This window comes from Mustelus asterias, chromosome 25 (assembly GCF_964213995.1).
Source record: "Mustelus asterias chromosome 25, sMusAst1.hap1.1, whole genome shotgun sequence".
Taxonomy (NCBI): Eukaryota; Metazoa; Chordata; class Chondrichthyes; order Carcharhiniformes; family Triakidae; genus Mustelus; species Mustelus asterias.
Genome location: NC_135825.1, coordinates 54,391,791 through 54,411,887, shown reverse-complemented (window position 1 = coordinate 54,411,887; position 20,097 = coordinate 54,391,791). Strand labels below are relative to the sequence as shown.

Here is a 20,097-nt window from a genome sequence, read left to right as displayed (position 1 = left end):
AACGTGGGTTGAAAATTGCTCCTAGAAAGTCTTTTGCTAGTGTGCAGTTCAGAGAAAATAGGAGCTTGCCTCAAAATTATTTCGCAGTATAGTGGTGCACCATGATGTATAAAAGGTTGGGATCAACTACCCTAAAGAAGAAAGAGAATACAATCATGCCCCCACACCCTATCTCACACAATCATGCAACCTCTGTCTCACTGCCCTACAATCACTCCACCCTCTCTCCACCTCATGGTATAAAAGAGGAAGTTACTGAGATGGGGCTGGGAAGGTGGAGACAAAAGGGCTTAAAGGAATTTAAACATGAGGATGAGGATTTTAATGCGAGTTGTTGGGAGACCAGGATGTAAACGTGGATCAGTGGCAACAGTTATATTGGGGGCAAAAGACGATGGTTTGTGTTTCCAAACTTTAGCTGCTTTACCATGAAAATACAAATTAAATGTTAGCCAACTGGATTTTCACAAATAACTCTCAAATTTCTCTGCCCCCATCCAAAAAGCATTCACTATGAAGTGTGACCTGACACATGTCTCCAAGATGATGAGAGATTATTTTACAATAAATAGTGACAGTCAATTATGTCGCTGGTTGCTGCAACAATAAGGAAGACCCATAAATGTAAGGTGATAATTAAAGGGAATGTTACTCTTTACAGAAACTGATTAATATATGGAATTGCTGCAATTATACAGAGCCTTACTAAGGCCACACCTGGAATATTGTGCAGTTTTGGTCTCCTTATCTGAGGAAGGATGTTCTTGCTGGGGTGCCCAGAACCAGGGCTCATAGTCTAAGAGTACAGGTTAAACCTTTTAGGACTGAGATGAGGAGAAATTTATTCATCCAAAAAGAGTGGTGAGCCCGTGGAATTCACTACCAAAGAAAGCAGTTGAGAACAAAACATGTTAGGTTTTCAAGAAGGGGTCAGATATAGCTGATGGGGCAAAGGGGATCAAAGAATATGGGGGGAAGGCAGGATCAAGCTATTGAGTTGGATAATCAGCCATGATCATAATGAATGGTGGAGCAGGCTCAAAGGGCTGAATGGCCTACTCCTATTTCCTATGTTTCTATGAATTCTGGACCACAAGCCTTTGGTGAAGCACAACTTATATTTAGTTGGCTCTTGAACTTACGAAAATACCCATAGTGCTTCACATTTGTAGATGAGAAAAAAGGACTAAAAGCAGGAGGAGGATTTAAAAAGGGTTACAAATTGAATATTTTCTCAATTCCAGAGAATCATAAAATGAGTGATACTGAATTGGTTGCCTGTTGTAAACCTCACCCGATTCTTCCGTCCAATAACTTCAATAGCCACAAAAGTAGATAAGAGTCAGGAGACAGCGAAACGGGTCGATCGGGGGTGAGGGTTTAGGGCTGGAGAAGTTATGGAATTAATGAGGAGAAAGGTCATGAAAGATTTAAAAGTAAGGACGGGAATTTTAAATTTGTGATGTTCATGGATCAAGAACTTACACATGTCAGCAGGGACAGATTAGCAAACATACCTTAGTGCAAGATAGGATTCACTTTTTAAAAAGCAGACACTACCTTGAAGATTATTATCCTAAGTTATAAGGGATGCACAGAAGAGTGGAATATGAATAAGTTGTGCATGTGAGGAAGGATACTTGAGGAAGGATCTGAAGGCATTGGAGACAGTACAGAGGAGATTCACTAGAATTATTCCAGAGACAAACAACTGTGGTTATGAGGATATATTGGAACGGTTGGGTTTGTTTTCTTTGGAGAAAAGAAGTTTAAGAGTAAAGTAAAAGTAAAGTTTATTTATTAGTCACAAGTAAGGCTTACATAAACATTGCAATGAAGTTATTGTGAAATTCCCCTAGTTGCCACACTACGGCACCTGTTCGAGTCAATGCACCTAACCAGCACGTCTTTCAGACTGTGGGAGGAAAGCGAAGCACCCGGAGGAAACCCACGCAGACACGTGGAGAACGTGCAGACTCCACACAGACAGTGACCAGGAATCGAACCCGGGTCCCTGGCTCTGTGAGGCAGCAGTGCTAACAATGCCACCGTGCCGTTAAGAGGGGATTTGATAGAGGTATTCCAAGATCCTGAGGGGTATAGACAGGGTAAATAGTGAAAAACTGTGCCCTCTCAAGAGTACATCAAGAACTAAAAGATAAAGATTCAAAATGATGGGCAAAAGGAGTAGAAGTGACTTGAGGAAAAACATTTTCACCCAGAGAGTAGTTGGAATCGGGAACAAATCTCCTGGGAGGGTGGTGGAGACAGGTTCGGTTGAGATATTCAAAATGGGATTGGATTGCCATCTGAAAAGAAAGCATGTGCAAAGTTACAGGGATAAGGCAGGGGAGGGTATCAAGTAGAATTCTCTTCAGGGGACCATTGCAGATTTGATGGGCCAAATGGCCTTCTTCTGTACTGTAAAGATTCCGAGATTCTGTATGGAGATAAACAAGTTCCAGATCCTGTGCTGTAACAATCTATGAATCAATTAATTATCATTGGGGCGGTACAGTGGTTAGCACTGCTGCCTCACAGCGCCAGGGACTAGGGTTCGATTCCCAGCTTGGGTCACTGTGTGTGTGGAGTTTCCATGTTCTCCCCGTGTCTGCGTGGGTTTCTTCCGGGTGCTCTGGTTTCCCCCCACAGTCTGAAAGACATGCTGGTTAGGTGCGTTTCCCATGCTCAGTGTACCTGAACAGGCGCTGGAGTGTGGCGACTAGGGGATCTTCACAGTAACTTCATTGCAGTGTTAATGTAAGCCTACTTGTGACACTAATAAATAAACTTTAACTTACAGGGTAACAGAGCTACATTTTTTTTGAAGTGGTGTTACTTTTAACTTGGCTGTGTCAGTTATTTTAAAATAATTCATTTGCAATCAGCACCTTAAGAACACATGAACTAGGGGCAGGAGTAGGCCATTTGGCCCTTCAATCCTACTCCGCCATTAAATAAGGTCATGGCTGATCTTGTCATGCACTCAGCTCCACTTAGCCGCATGCTCACCATAACCCTCAATTCCTTTACTGTTTGAAAATGTATCTATCCTTGCCTTAAAAACATTCAAAGAGGTAGCCTCAACTGCTTCACTGGGCAGCAAATTCCACAGATTCACAACCCTTTGGGTGAAGAAATTCACCCTCAACTCAGTCCTAATCTGCTCCCCCTTATTTTGAGGCCATGCCCCCTAGTTCTAGTTTCACCTGCCAGTGGAAACAACTTCCCTGCCTCTACCTTATCTATTCCCTTCATAACTTTACATGTTTCTATAATATCTCCCCTCATTCTTATAAATTCCAATGAGTATAGTCCCAGTCTACTCCTCATAAATCAACCTTCTCCACTCTGGAATCAACCCAGTGAATCTCCTCTGCAACTCCCTCCAGTGCCAGTATCTCCTTTCTCAAGGAAGGAGACCAAAACTGTACACAGTACTCCAGGTGTGGTCTCACCAGCGCCTTATACAGCTGCAACAAAACCTCCCTGTTTTTAAACTCCATCCCTCTAGCAATGAAGGACAAAATTCCATTTACCTTCCTCATTACCTGCTGCACCTACAACCAACACTTTGAGATTCATGCACACAGACACCCAGGTCCCTCTGCACAGTAGCATGCTGTGATTTTTTTACCATTTAAATATTAGTCCATTTTGCTGTTATTCATGCCAAAATAGATGACCCCACATTTGCCAACATTGTACTCCATCTGCCAGACCCTCGCCCACTCACTTAGACTATCTATATCCCTTTGCAGATTTTCAGTGTCCTCTGCACACTTTGCTCTGCCACTCATCTTAGTGTCATCTGCGAACTTTGACACACTACACTTGGTCCCCAACTCCAAATTATCCATGTAAATTGTAAACAATTGCGGTCCCAACACTGATCCCTGAGGCACACCACTAGTCACTGATCGCCAACCAGAAAAACACCCATTTATCCCCACTCTTTGCTTTCTGCTAGTTAACCAATCCTCTATCCATGCCAATACATTACCCGTAATACCATGCACCTTTATCTTATGCAGCAGCCTTTTGTGCAGCACCTTGTTGAATACCTTCTGGAAATCCAGGTACAAGGGGCGGCACAGTGGTTAGCACTGCTGCCTCTTAGCGCCAGGGACCCGTGTTCAATTCCCAGCTTGGGTCACTGTCTGTGTGGAGTTTGCACGTTCTCCCCGTGTCTGTGGGTTTCCTCTGGGTTCTCCGGTTTCCTCCCACAGTCTGAAAGACGTGCTGGTCAGGTGCATTGGCCATGCTAAATCCTCCCTCAGTATACCCGAACAGGCGCCGGAGTACGGCGACTAGGGGATTTTCACAGTAACTTCATTGCAGTGTTAATGTAAGCCTACTTCTGACACTAATAAATAAACTAAACTAAAACCACATCCATCGGTTCCCCATTGTCCACTGCGCTCGTAATGTCCTCAAAGAATTCCAATGAATTAGTTAAACATGGCCTGCCTTTCATGACCCTAATGAGATAATTTCTAATTCGTCTACCTAATGGGGCAACTTCTATCCAGATGTCTCACTATTTCTTTCTTGATAATAGATTCAAGCATTTTCCCTACTACAGAAGTTAAACTAGCCGGCCTATAGTTACCTGCCTTTTGTCTATCTCCTTTTTTAAACAATGGCGTCACATTTGCTGTTTTCCAGTCTTCCAGAGCCACCCAAGAGTCCAGCGAATTTTGGTAAATTACCACAAACGCATTTGCTATTTCCCACGCCATCTCCTTATAGGACATTATACTAAGTGATGCGATTTTAACTTTTGAAATCAGACATTGATGTCAGTGATCTTGCCAGACCATTATTCCCCCCATTTTGATGAACAAGAAAATCCCAAGGAACCGAGGGGACAGTATAAAACACCAGCCTAATTTTTTGAATTTGTAGAAATTATAAAAATGCAGTTAATGGGCTAGGAATGGGTGTGTTCTTCTGTTTGAAGAATTCTTCAGTTTTCTACAGTAACATAAAGCAATGAACAAAAATTTAAAATCCCACTAATACCACCTATTTTGTCATATGCGTAAAGATACTCAAGTCAGATGACACTTGCTGTTGGAACACACTAAGACATTGTTAATGGGGAATGTTCCTTCATAGATTCAAAACAAAGATGACTCAACTGGTCTGAAAATCTCCACAGAATCCATGGCAACATGCTGCAAAAACTTTAGCAAAATTCTGATGAGTTCAAAATATTTTTGTATAAAGTGAGGGAAGTGCTTGAACATAAAGTATTCCATTATTGTTTACATAAAAAATATAACGTCCTTTTTCAAATAATGCCATTATAAATCACCTCACATAGTCCCTTGTAAGTAAAATATAAAAAATTACTGAAAATAAATACTATGAATACAATCTCAATAAAATAATTTTCAAGATCATACCTTCGTGTTTGTAGATTGGACTGAATGCATTAAAATTTACCATATTTGGTCTGAAACAAGGCTCTCAAACCTTTGTTTAAGTTTTCAGCATCGTGCCAATTACTGTCATGTAATGACGTTAACAAATCATAACCTTTCAGTTGGTTCTATTTTCACTGAATGTAGTTGCACAGGGCATGCCTTTAGATTTGCAGTTTCCAACCCCATGTTCCTCCTTCACAGAATTCAATCTCAAATCATCTTCTGTGCTAACACACTATATTGTGTCCATTACCAGTTAAATTTAACGGTTATTTAAATTTCTTTATAAAGGCTTAACTCTTGATATACACTGCAAGGTATAAATGCAGCAATTGTTTCTATGCCACACAATATTAAGTGCCTTTTTTAATGTTTACGCAACCCATTAATTGAACACTGCAGATTATGAAAGGGAATTTGCATGGAACAAGAGATTTGGGAACAATTTATAACTGCACAACAACATTTACGGCCTTTTTCATTAACTTCTAATTCACAAGTCACATGAGGAAGACGAGGACAACAAGGACAGATATTCCATAATGATTCTTCCTAATCTTTCTCGGCCTATCTGGAATCTTCCATCGACACCATTCCACTGTCATCTTGTTGAGTAGAGCTGTATTTGCTTGGTTCCATTCCTACCTATCACAACGCAGCCCAAGAATCACCAACATTGGCTCCTCCTCCCATTCCCGCACTGTTACCAGAGGAGCCCCACAAGGATCTATCTTTGGCTCCCTTTCACTCTCTCTGATCACACTACTTGTCTGACATCTAATATTGGATGAGAAAAAAATTCCTCCAACTAAATATTGGGAAGAATGAAGTCATTGCCTTTGCCCATACCACAAATGGAGGTCAGTTTAGTTCAGTTGGCTGGACAGCTGGAGTGCTGCAGAGTGATGCCAACAGCGCAGGTCCAATACCCATTACGGCTGAGGATATTCATGAAGGCCCTGCCATCGCAACCTTGTCCCTTGCCTGAGGTATGGTGATCCTCAGGTTAAATCACCACTAGTCAATTCTCCTGAGGGGGAGAGCAGCCTAAGGTCACCTGCGACTACAGCTACCTTACCTTTATCTTACCACAAACCCCATTCTCCGAACACAAATTCCACCTCTTGCAACTGTCTTAAGTTGCGAAAGAAAATTTCCAATTCTAACCATTGACTGCATCATCAAGTTGCAAGACTGCCTACATTTACCTATTTAATTGCTATCTCCTCTGTGAAGTGCCATGGGACATTGTACTACATTAAATACACTCTGTACATTCAAGTTGTTGTAATTATATCTGCCCCAGAAAAACTCTACATATTATTGAAATAACCAATTGCTTGAAGTGTTTGGTAACAGAAGCATGAAGCATTCTTTCTGTGGTTTATAGCTTTTCCTTATTCAGTCATTTTTGATCCACTTCAAGATCCCAAAAAACCATGAAGAAAAATCTCTAGACTGTACACTGAAGATATGTGACAAAGAATCAAATTGCTCCCAACTTTCAGTCACAGTAGCTCTGAGGAAACTTCTTTGCTCTGGTCTCTTGGATAATTAAGCTTTTGCGCTGACATTAGATCAAATTCCTCGTCTCTTGCAATGAGAACATTAAGTCCATGTTAGGGTAGTGACCTTTTGCATTCAAGTCCCTCCAGGCCACAATACCACCTGTAGCAGAGAAAGCAGGTCCTCAAGACACTACATTCTAGGCTGACAACTAAGGTATTAAAAAACAGTCCAATGATCAAATTTATTCTCCTTTTCTCCTCAGTGAAGGAAGATTTTACATCAGCTCCACACTTTCCTTGACTTCAAGAACTCAATCATGCTTACTCTTTTGGAGGCAATTGCAGGAAGCGTGGGGAAAATAAACTTATTTTGCTTTAACTGTCCATATTAAATTCCATTGGCTTTCCAACAAAGCAACTTCAGTCCATTCTTGGGGCAATGAGAGATGACAATAATTGTGACCTTGACAGCATTTCCAACATTTTTAGAACAAATTGACAAAGAAAAATCCAGCAATGTTGCTTGATGTACAATATAAGCAGTATAGCTGTTTTTAATGGACTAGTCTGACCACTCAGTTAAATAAGATGTAAAGCAAACTAGAGCCACATTTACTACTACTGTTTATGGTTCATCATTAACCCTTGTTGATTTATTCAGAATCCTACAGTTTCAGCTGCCATTTTAACAGCGGGTTTCTCAAATTATTTTCCTCTCCTTTTACAAGAGGAATTCTGAACATAAGCTGGAAAGTTGCATTTGACATATTAATTAATAACTGCTTTACAAAAAACCGAAGCCATACAGAGAACAGTAAGTTACCTGGTTTTAAACTGCAGCATAATAACCGATGCTTTTATATTGACTGAATTTGTTCTTTCATTGTAATTCCTAATTAAGACTGGGGCAATCCAGACACAGCTAGAATCGGTGTTCATCAATAAACGTACCAGACTCTTAAAAGTCATACCTTTACCCCCACTCTAGCTTCTATATGCAATATTTATAGTCAGAAAATATAAACACATTTATTGAGATTATCTTTTAAATTCATAGCATAGGGGACTGGGCTGAAAATTCAAAATCAGTTGCGTTTGTACCAATGCTATGAATGCTTTTAGTGATCCCAGTTCAATATTGGTCTGTTAAAATGATCAGTAAGTAAATAATTAATCATATGCATTTGTGCTACACTAGCTGTTGATTTTTAATATCTATTTTTTTCACATACAATGCGCACAAATTGGAAGATTTGAATGAGGCCTACCAAGTCAGCCATTTTGAAGGCAGCAATTGTCCAGATTCTGGTGTGAATTGATCAAGATTACATTTTATCCACACCCACCCACTTAGATGGCATTAAAAGCTATTATAGTACTTCTGGTTTACATGGGGACAGCTAATCAAGCTAGGCTAGAATTAATAATTTAGGTACAAGTACGAAAATGAATTCTTAGGGGTGAATTATTTAATAACTAATCTTTACTCCATTCAAAAGCTTTCGAGAAAATCATAACGTGCAGCTTTAAAAATGCAACTTCATTTTGATAAACTATGCTGATTCCAGAAAGGAATGCTTTTTTGGGCCATGCATTTATAGTAGATGACTGCACTGAGAATTGTTCAAGTCGATCAGAACTGATGACAATCCTTCAGTGCTTACACAAACTCGACTGTTCCTACAGCAAACCATTACCAATTACCTGATGTATGTGCTGCAGTTCTGCTCCCTGTACCAAGACAATATCACACTGTGGAGAATTAAGTGGCTTTAACTTCAAGTCAAATTATTTATACCTGTCAAATATGACATTCAGCACAATTTGTAAAACAGGAGTGTCCATGAAAAGGCACCAATAATATTGCACTAGGCACATTTGCATTTTTATGATCGGTCAGTAAAAGTGCAAATTCAGTTTTTACAGAAATCAGGATGGTGCCAGGAGAACAACATCAGTTTACGTAGACCAATGAGTACATAAAACAGATTAACCCACTTGACCAGTAACAGCTTTAGATTAAAAAGATCAATTACTTGAATTTACATTATTTAACTCTGGTAAATAGTTGGCCGACATAAACAACAATCATAAACTATAGTCAGCTGTACATACCTCTTCCCATTCTGACTGAAAAGATGGCGATTTTTCTAACCGCTTCTTCACCGAACTGCAGTTTGAAAGAGACTCACTACGACTTCCCAGCATGTCCTCCTCAGATGGAGAACCTATAATGAGCTCCGAATCCGATTTTGACAAACTTCTTGCGAATTTAAGACCGGCCTTACCCTTTCCACTTGGCCGTACCCTTTCCAAAGTACATGTCCTTCTTTCTACTCCCTTGCTGATTGCAATGTTTTTACTTTGAACCGACTTAGAGTTTGAAGGATCTGCCTGGTTGATGTTGATGGGGAGGATTGTATTATGGATTACCTGCTGCCCTTTTTGCTCAGCAGTATCTGCTGCAGCAGAGTTCTTTATGCCAGTGTTCTCTGCCTGCCCTGTTGCACAGTGTTGCCTCTCTGGCAACACGCTGCTTTGCATCGCTTCAGCTTCCACTCCCCCTTTGCTCAAAGTAGCTAGGAGTATGACTGGATCGTTCTGAATCTCACAGATTGGAGGTGACCCATGTAGAAGTCCCGAAAACTGCTCAGGAATGTTGACGTCCTGAGATTCAACCTCACTATTCATGTGATCTTGAAGGAAAAAAAAGAACAGTTTATTAAATATCCAGTCCACATAGCTGCAACAGACAGCTGATTGTAAAAGATTTCTGCAAACACAGTCACACAACATTTGTGAAATTCCAATCCCAAACTGATTTATTCAGCCTGGCAAAAGACATTGCTGCCTATGTCTAGTCTTTATTAACATTACTAGCAGACACTCCCTTTATATGGTCAGAATTCTATGAATAAAATTGCAAGCTGCACAATCAAAGGCATAGAAGAGGGTAGATGAAACAGTCAGTCCCTGAGGAAAACATTCGACTCAGTGAACATTGAGATATCAGATTTCTCAATTTATAGACAATGAGATCTTCATTAATAAATGTTTCCAAAAAAAATCTGCAGCTGGTCTTAAAGCCACAGTCAAAAGATTTTTTTATTCTTTTAATCTCAATGTATATCGTTTGCAGTTAACCCTTCCAAGTTATATATAAATAAAACTGCAGCGTGCCTTTTTAAATAAGCTTGGTAGATGTGCAGGAAGTTTCACAACACTAGAAATCAATCCTGGTGTTGAGGTTGACATCTTGTTATATCCAGAGAATTCATTGTTCTTTTAGCTGTTCTTATACTGACCTTTTAACAGATTCAGAGAGACATTCTACTGCCAAATCAAATTCAAAAAATAAACATGCATAGAAACTAGAAGCAGGAATAGGCCATTTGGCACTTAGAGCCCGCTCCGCCATTCATTATGATCATGGCTGATCATCGAATTCAATATCCTGATCCCACCTTCCCCTCCCCATATCCCTGATCCCCTGGACCCCAAGAGCCATAGCTGATTCCTTCTTGAAATCACACAATGTTTTGGCCTCAACTACTTTCTATGGTAGTGAATTCCACGCATTCATCACTCTCTGGGTGAAGAAATTTCTCCTCACCTCAGTCCTAAAAGGTTTACCCCTTATCCTCAATATGACCCCTAGTTCTGGACTCCCTCCACCATCAGGAACATTCAATCTGAATCCACCCTGTCTAATCCTGTTAGAATTTTAGAAGTTTCTATGAGGTCCCCTCTCATTCTTCTAAACGCCAATGAATATAATTTGAACCGACTTAGTCTCTCCTCATATGACAGTCCTGCCATCCCGGGAATCAGCCTGGTAAATCTTCACTGCACTCCCGCTACAGCAAGGACACCAAAACTGCACACAATACTCCAGGTGTGGCCTCTCCAACAATTGCAGTAAAACATCCCTATTCCTATACTCAAATCCTCTCGCTATTAAGGCCAGCATACCATTTTCCTTTACTGCCTGCTGTACCTGCACACTTACTTTCAGCGACTGATGCACAAGGACACCAAGGTTCACAGAATATCTACCTCTCTCAATTTACACCGATTCAAGTAATAATCTGCTTTCCTATTTTTGCTACTAAAGTAGATAATTTCACAATTATCCACATTATACTGCATCTGCCATGCATTTACCCAGTCACTCAGCCATCCAAATCATACTGAAGCATCTCTGCATCCTCCTCACATTTCACCCTCCCAACCAACTTTATCATCTGCAAATCTAGAGATAATCCATTTAGTTCCCTCGGCAAAATCATTAATATATAATGTGAACAGATTCCTGTGGTACCTCCTGCCAATCAGAAAAAGACATTTATTCCAACTCTTTGCTTCCTGTCTGCTAACCAGCTTTCTATCCATCTCAAGACATTACCTGTAATCTCATGCGCTTTAACTTTACTTCGTAATCTACTGTGTGAGACCTTGTCGAAAGCCTTCCAAAAATCTAAATAAACCACACACCCCCAGTTCTCCCTGCTCAACTGTACCATTAATATGCTCAAATAATTCCAATATCCCGATCAAAGACTCAGATCCAGACTTCTGTAAAACTACAAGCAGAGATAAAGGGGCCAGATGTAGCTCTCCAAACATGGAGAACTGGCCTCTCAATCCAAAGTAAAATAAGGCCAATACGAAAACTGCCTTTCATTCAGGTACAACTCTCAAAGATTGTCATTACTAATATTTATTCCATTGGTCCTTTCCAAAGGCTACATTAGAAAAATGCACCATTTATGATAAAATATTTATATAAATGATAATAATGCATGACCAGTGCGATAATCCACCTTGCATTACCACAATGTAATGAAGAATATCAGGCATAGCACTAAATTCAAGTTACTAAAGGTTGGTCTTCAAAGCAAGTAAGAGTGACTGTCCTTGACATCAAGGCAACACTTGACCAAATATGACATCAGGAGCCCTAGCAAAACTAGAATCAGGAGGAAAACTCTCTGCTGGTTGAGTCATGCCTGGCACAAAGGATAATGATTGTGGTGGCCACAGATCAATCATCTCAGCTCCAGGACAGCACTGGAGGAGTTCCTCAGGGTAGCGTCCAAGGCCCTACTATCTTTAGCTGCTTCATCAATGACTTTCCTTCCATCATAAAATCAGAAGAGGGGATTTTCAGATAAATGTTTAGCACCATTTGCGATTCCTCAAATACTGAAGCAGTTCATGTCCAAATGCAGCAAGACCTGGCCAATGTCCAGGTTTGGGCAGACAACTGTCAAGCAACATTCACGTCATACAAGTGTCAGGCAGTGACCAACTGCAACATGAGAGGATTTATCCATTGCCCCTTCACATTCAATGGCACTATCAGAGGTGAATCTCCCAATATTAATATCTTGGGGGTTACCATTCATAAATACTGTGGCTACCAGAGCAGATCAAAGGCTTGGAGTCCTGCAGAGAGTAACTCACCTCCTGCTCCTCCCAAATCCTGTCCACCATCTATCAGGCACAAGTCAGGAGTGTAACGGAATACTCTCCACTTGCCTGGAAGAGTGCAACTTCAACAACACTCAAGAAGCTCCACACCATCTAGGACAGTGGTCAAATATTTCCACTGCACAACTAAAGACATGACACTCAATTGTTTTCTGCTGTGCTCAACTGAAACCTAAGTGCCAAAATAATGACTGATTGATTGAAAAGTTGAAAACAAAATCATTGCCTTTGCCTCATTTTCAATGCTCCGCAGTAGGGTACTTGCAAATGTTGGAATGGCTAGGGATATCCTATTGATAGTTTCATTAACTACTGGCAATATTGAATGTTTGAAATTTTACTTAAATCGTGCATAAGCAACTATCAGAACTATACACCCAACAGACAGGTAGCAGGTACAGGTCTAAGATGATCACCTACAGCTCTGGCTTGTAGCATCTCTCCACATAAATTGCTAGTTTTACAGAACTGCTACTGGGCAAAAATCCAGTTCAAAAATACACTTTGAAACTTCTTTGATTTCGATGCATTTTTGCTTATAAATCTTTTTACACGTTTTTTTTCTGTAACCTAAGCAACAATACCCTGCGTACCTCAACACTTTGCACTTACTAATATATTTATGCAGCGTTGTCTCTTCCTGCAGCTCCTTTCTCAAGCCAAGATCATCAACGGATTAAATCATAAAATCTCCAGTTGTAGTTATGAACAGACTGCTCGAGATAACTGGGATGGGTTACCCCTGGATGTTTTTTCTTCCTTCCAATGGGAACATTGGAAAATACAGGGGAGGAAAAGACTGCTGTCCACTTAACTGGTTTAAAGATCAAAGTGCCTAAATATCTAATTATCCCTTAAAATCTTGTAAAACATCTGCCTCCACTGGCATCTCGGGCAGTTCATTTCTAATTCTAGTCATCACACTATGTACAGCAGTTAAGTTTAAACAACACCCGTTGCCCCTGTGCTGGGCAGTTCAGAGGGGTGGATAAAAGTCAACTGCCGGAAGAATAATTCAAAATGAGTAGAAAATCAGAAACTGAATCTTGTTGATACACACTTCGTGGCAATTTCTTCCGTCCAGCTATTAGAAGTCTGGTGGTGGAAGGTCACTAGCTCATCTACTCAGCATAGGGAACAGTGTGTGAGCACCAGCAAAGGGGAAAATAGAGGGGCAAAAGCTTTTATTTCAATTAAGGTAACTACACAGTACACAAATTTGCATGATAATTAAATTAGTGGGATGTACCAAGATAATTCACAAGGGGTTAAAAAAAGTCTCTTCCGGCAACTCCTGCTCAGTATTAAGAGAAGTAACCAGTGATGCTCAAGAATTATAATACAAAGATCTAAGCATCTAAATCATGATTAGCTGACAACATCATTGTGAAAGAGAACAGAATTACTTAAAACAGACGAAAGAGATGGTCTTGTCAATTACCTCTCAAAACAATCTCAATTTTACTCTTTTTTAAGCTGGGGATAGAATCATAGAATCTTACAGTGCAGAAGAAGGCCATTCAACCCATTGAGTCTGCACCGACCACAATCCCACCCAGGCCCTATCCCCACAACCCCATGTATTTATCCCAGCTGGTGCCCCTGACACTAAGGGGCAATTTAGCATGGCCAAACTACCTAACCCGCACATCTTTCAGACTGAGAGAGGAAACCAGAGTACCCGGAGGACCCAAGCAAACACAGGGAGAACGTGCAAACTCCACACAGACAGTGACCCAAGCCGAGAATCGAACCCAGATCCCTGGCACTGTGAGGCAGCAGTACTAACCACTGTGCCGTCCATTCATCAGATGAATTTGATTTTTTAAATGCATCTTGGAACAAACAATTTGTGACATGGGATTGAAGGGATGGAATTATGAAAAGACACCAGCTTCTATTCAAGGTGTTGTCAGTTTAATTGCATCCAGTTAATTCAATGCTCTAACATGGCCACATTAACAAATCATCTCAAAGTTAAGAAGTCTTTTCTTTTCAAAAAGTGGTGTTGACCAAGTCATTCTTTCATTATAATCCAGTTTTAATTCTTCTGGAATCTTGTTTACATGGAATCCCAATGACTTAATTTAATCTCAGAATTATGATCTGCAACATCTTAATGAACAAAGTTACATGTTTACACAGGAAGATCTTAGAGGATTATCTCCAAAGCAACACGTATTTTCTTATGGCATATAAAAATAGTCAGAGCCAACATGCTGTTGGTCTGTCTGGATAGTTCAGTAATGAATCCTCACTGTCAATTACACTGCATTGCTTCGGAATTAAATCTGCTACAGAAGCCATTCCAAAGAAGGAGTTTCTTTTGGGGCAGGACCAATTCAGAGCACGCAAAGCTATAGCAATTAATAAGCAGATTATACCAGTCATGTAATTTGCCCCAACATCCAATTGGCTATACAATGGTAGGAGGAAGACAATGATCTGACGGAGGAGGAAAAGAATTAAGGTCCAAAGCAATCAAGGGACTGTGTAATGGATGGGGTTGGTATATTGCATTTTTACTTCAGGAATGTAGGGCAGACCATGCAAAATGTCTGCGCTCTGCCAGCAGTGTGAAATGAGAATCATATTTGCTCATGGATCTATAGCACAAACACCCTCAAGTTCAGCATCAGCGTTAACTAGGGCTATCAAAATATCATAATTAATTGCTGCAATTAATTCATATATTTGGAAATTCATTTTTAACACATTAATCACAGAAGTTACATGGGGAGTAACTAGTTTGGAATTTTAGGAGTAATTTTAGGAGCACTGGAATTGCATAGTGTAGATGTTCAGTGAAGTCAGAATATGATTGTGATTCTTACCACAGTTGAATAGCTTGGGAAGCACTGCCACCACGAAAATATTTAACAACACATGCTGTACCATTCTAACTTGGAAATATATTGTTTCTTCATGATCACTGGATGTAGCTGTATCACAAGTTCAAGGCAGCTCATTACAACCTTATCAATGGCAATTAGAGATGGAAAATAAATGCTTGCGAAGCCCAGATTGCTTGCACAAATTCTAAAACCGCACAAGGTCATGAAAGGTACCATATACCTACGGAAAATAACCTAAATAGTTAACCTTTGAGGAGAGGAAAACTGGTGAGCAATGGAGGTGGAGATTTAATCACCACAAGGACACGCATTGAATGTTAGATATGAATATCTATGGGGTATCGCATGTTCCATTTCATGTTTATCTAAGTTAACCAAACCCCAACATCAATCGGCAAGTGTTTCAGGACATATTTTGGCGCTGCAGACCTTCATGGGTGTATTATGCTAAATATGTTGTACAGTTATTTCATCACACAAAACGTTTTCAGTCTCTTCCCATGGAATTTCATAAACCTCAAACTGCAATAAAATAAGATAACTTATTGTACCAATGGCTAATAATGATTACCATTTTATAGACAAAGCTCAAGCATACACTGATAGGAAAACTCGTGGTCTTCCCACACAGTGAACGTTGATATTTCTTTGGCCTTAAAAACTTTCAAAAGAGCAGCTTGAAGACTTGCTTCGAAAAGCAAGTTTCAAAGGAGTCAGTGTTTAAAAGATTCTAAGATACATGCCCCTTTTATATATCCACAGGAGGCAGTACAACAGGATTTCCTGAGCTAGTTGGAGTATTTGATTATTTTTCCTGTTTACCTCGCAAATTATCTATCAAAGACACAATGTTTACTTTCCTATTAACTCTTCCTGACATGTTTCATTTTTAATCAGAGTTTTAACTTGTCACCTTTTACCTAAGCTTGGAGCATGAGTCTTGGTAGCTCCAAGAACCAAGGAAAAGTGGACAGAGCAAGGTTCCAACAGTAAAAATGTTGCTCAGTTTTAAAATGCTAACAAAAACAAATAGAGTCATAGAGGTTTACTGCATGGAAACAGGCCCTTCGGCCCAACTTGTCCGTGCCGCCCCTTTTTTAACCCCTAAGCTAGTCCCAATTGTTCACATTTGGCCCATATCCCTCTATACCCATCTTACCCATGTAATTGTCTAAATATTTTTTTTAAAACAAAATTGTACCCGCCTCTACTACCTCTGGCAGCTTGTTCCAGACACTCACCACCCTGTGTGAAAAAATTGCCCCTCTGGACCCTTTTGTATTTCTCCCCTCTCCCCTTAAACCTATGCCTTCTAGTTTTAGACTCCCCTACCTCTGGGAAAAGATATTGACTATCTAGCTGATCAATGCCCCTCATTATTTTATAGACCTCTAAGATCACCCCTCAGCCTCCTACTCTCCAGAAAAAAAATTCCCAGTCTTTCCAGCCTCTCCTTATAACTAAAACCATCAAGTCCTGGTAGCATCCTAGTAAATCTCTTCTGCACTCTTTCTAGTTTAATGATATCTTTTCTATAACAGGGTAACCAGAACTGTACACAGTATTCCAAGTGTGGCCTTACCAATGTCTTGTACATCTTCAACAAGACATCCCAACTCCTGTATTCAATGTTCTGACCGATGAAACCAAGCATGCCAAATGCCTTCTTCACCACTCTGTCCACTTGTGACTCCACTTTCAAGAAGCTATGAACCTGTACCCCTAGATCTTTTTGTTCTATAACTCTCCTCAACACCTACCATTAACTGAGTAAGTCCTGCCCTGGTTCAATCTACCAAAATGCATCACCTCGCATTTATCTAAATTAAACTCCATCTGCCAATCGTCAGCCCATTGGCCTAATTGATCAAGATCCCGTTGAAATCCGAGATAACCTTCTTCACTGTCCACTATGCCACCAATCTTGGTGTCATCCGCAAACTTACTAACCATGCCTCTTATATTCTTATCCAAATCATTAATATAAATGACAAATAACAGTGGACCCAGCACTGTTCCCTGAGGCACACCGCTGGTCACAGACCTCCACAGTTTGAAAAACAACCCTCTGCAACCACCCTCTGTCTCCTGTCATCAAGCCAATTTTGTATCCATTGGATCGGGAATGTCTCATCTTGTTGAGACTCTGAATTGGACTTGATTGAATTGGGATAAAAACAAAAAAAAACAACCTACCATGTGGTACCGCTATACAATGCTTTCAACAGCAATCAAATCGACTGCCACTTCTATGTTACACTGTTCCTGCTTAATCTAAGTATCTAATTTTTCAATAAGGAATAAAAGTTTATTGTCTACCACTGTTATAAATCAACTTTTTAAAGATTAAAAACGTAGTACACTCTAAGGAATAATCCAAGACAGGGCCCAACATAGTTATAATTCAGAATGTTTATACCAATCTAGTCACCAAAACATTCCAAAATTGATTTTTGAAAGCCAGCATCTGAAGCGGAGATTAATCAGGACTAAAATCTTCTCTGCATCCAAAACTAGGTGTAGAAACCTGAAGTTTAGTTGGTTAGCCTCACACCCAGTATTAAAATGATGCATCAGTTTTCTGGGCAGAAAGAAACAACAATTACAAGCCCAGATCTTCCAACCAGTTGCAATAATGGTTGAATTCCATCCACACCCAAACTCCCCTATATGCTGCTGCACATTTCTTTTGAGGTCTTTCAATTTTCAAAGTAACGTGCAGTGCAACATCCCTCAGGGAGCTCCATCAGCGCACAGCAGAGTTGGGAGAGAGAGGGAGAGAGGACATGTTCCCTTTTTATGATGTTAGCTGCTGTATGGTAAGGTCCAGTGTTTGAATTACAGTGAATGGGTGAGTGAGTGAATGGGTAGATGAGTGGACAGGTAGGGTGGGAAAGGTAGTCAAGTTATGGCTCATCAGTTGTGGTCGAGTTGGGTAGCTGGGCTGTCAGGCGGGGTAGTGGATCTGCTGAGGTTGCGGGGTGTTTGAAAAAGGTCAAAAGATGGTCGGGTTAGATTTGGGGATAGTTGGTTTGGGGCTTTCCCGATTCCAGTCATCACATTTGCCATTCTGCAACAACACCCCAGTTGCTTACTCCAATCTCTTCCAGGGACTTAAATATACAAAACACAACCCGACAGTTATGACAAAGCATAAAATACCAGCAACTTGGCCATTGAACATTAGCAGGGCACAAGGGCCTAGTTTGGGATGGCCTTGGTCTTCACAAAGCCGAGTCAGAAGAATTGTTTTATTGGTCCAGGGCTTGCTGCTACTCTTGGTCCACTTCTCCACAACTTCAATAAATGTATTTCTCTTTCATATATATCCAATTTTAAACTAAGAGATCGTACATACATCACCCATAACTATTTTTCATAAGTTACTGCATAGTGTGGCCATCCTTCCCTTTGTTTTTCCTTTGATCACTCATGAATTTCTTCCTTCTCAGCCTTTTTGTTTTCATCTGTCCATGGGATATGGGCATCGCTAGCTGGGTAAGAAGTCTCAGGAGGAGATCGGTGCGGTTTTTCATTGTGGCGTGTCGGAACTGTCAATCGATGAGTCGAGCGCCATATCTGTTCTTATGAGGGCGTCTTTCAGCATCTGTAGGTGTCTGTTGCGAACCTCCTCATTTGAGCAGATGTAAACAGCGAAAAACCGCACCGACCTCCTCAGAAGACAAACACATGACACGGCAGACAGAGTACCCTTCGTCGTCCAGTACTTCCCCGGAGCGGAGAAGCTATGACATCTTCTCTGGAGCCTTCAACATGTCATCGATAAAGGCGAACATCTCGCCAAGGCTATCCCCACACCCCCACTTCTTGCCTTCAAACAACCGCACAACCTCAAACAGACCATTGTCCGCAGCAAACTACCCAGACTTAAGGAGAACAGTGACCACGACACCACACAACCCTGCCACAGCAACCTCTGCAAGACATGCCGTATCATCGACACGGATGCCATCATCTCACGTGAGAACACCAGCCACCAGGTACACGGTACACACTCTTGCAACTCAGCCAAAGTTGTCTACCTGATACGCTGCAGGAAAAGATGTCCCGAGGCATGGTACATTGGCGAGACCATGCGGACGCTACGACAACGGATGAATGAACACCGCTCGACAATCACCAGGCAGGAGTGTTCTCTTCCTGTTGGGGAACATTTCAGCAGTCACGGGCATTCAGCCTCTGATCTTCGGGTAAGCGTTCTCCAAGCGGCCTTCACAACACACGACAACGCAGAATCGCTGAACAGAAGCTGATAGCCAAGTTCCACACACATGAGGATGGCCTTAACCGGGATCTTGGGTTCATGTCACACTATCTGTAACTCCCACGACTTGCCTGAGCTTGCAAAATCTCACTAACTGTCCTGGATGGAGACAATACACACCCCTTTAACTTGTGCTTAACCCTCTCTCCACTCACATTGTCTGTACCTTTAAGACTTGATTACCTGTAAAGACCCACATTCCAACCATTATCTTGTAAATTGAGTTTGTGTCTATATATGCCCTGTTTGTGAACACAACTCCTCACTCACCTGAAGGAGGAGTGACACTCCGAAAGCTTGTGCTACCAAATAAACCTGTTGGACTTTAACCTGGTGTTGTGAGACTTCTTACTGTGCTTACCCCAGTCCAACGCCGGCATCTCCACATCATCGCTAGCTAGGCCACCCTCAAGAAGGTGATGGTGAGCTGCCTACCTGAACTGCTGAAGTCCATGTGGTGTATGTATACCCAAAAGTGTTGTTAGAGAGGGAGTGCCAGGATTTTGACCTAGCAGCAGTGAAGG

General features: G+C 40.9%; 1 protein-coding gene across 15 annotated transcripts in view; it reads right to left on the bottom strand.

Moving 5' to 3' along the window:
- Nucleotides 1-20,097, bottom strand: part of LOC144479191 (ankyrin repeat and SAM domain-containing protein 1A-like) — a 409,264-nt gene that overhangs the window by 187,501 nt on the left and 201,666 nt on the right. For 9 of the 15 annotated variants that reach the window (XM_078197816.1, XM_078197821.1, XM_078197819.1 and 6 more), the window contains one exon: nt 9,056-9,636. In XM_078197816.1, coding sequence (XP_078053942.1) covers nt 9,056-9,636 — 581 coding nt within the window. Of the gene's footprint in view, nt 1-8,644; nt 8,693-9,055; nt 9,637-20,097 lie in introns of all 15 variants that reach the window. The other 6 variants (XM_078197812.1, XM_078197820.1, XM_078197810.1 and 3 more) reach the window with 1 other exon arrangement.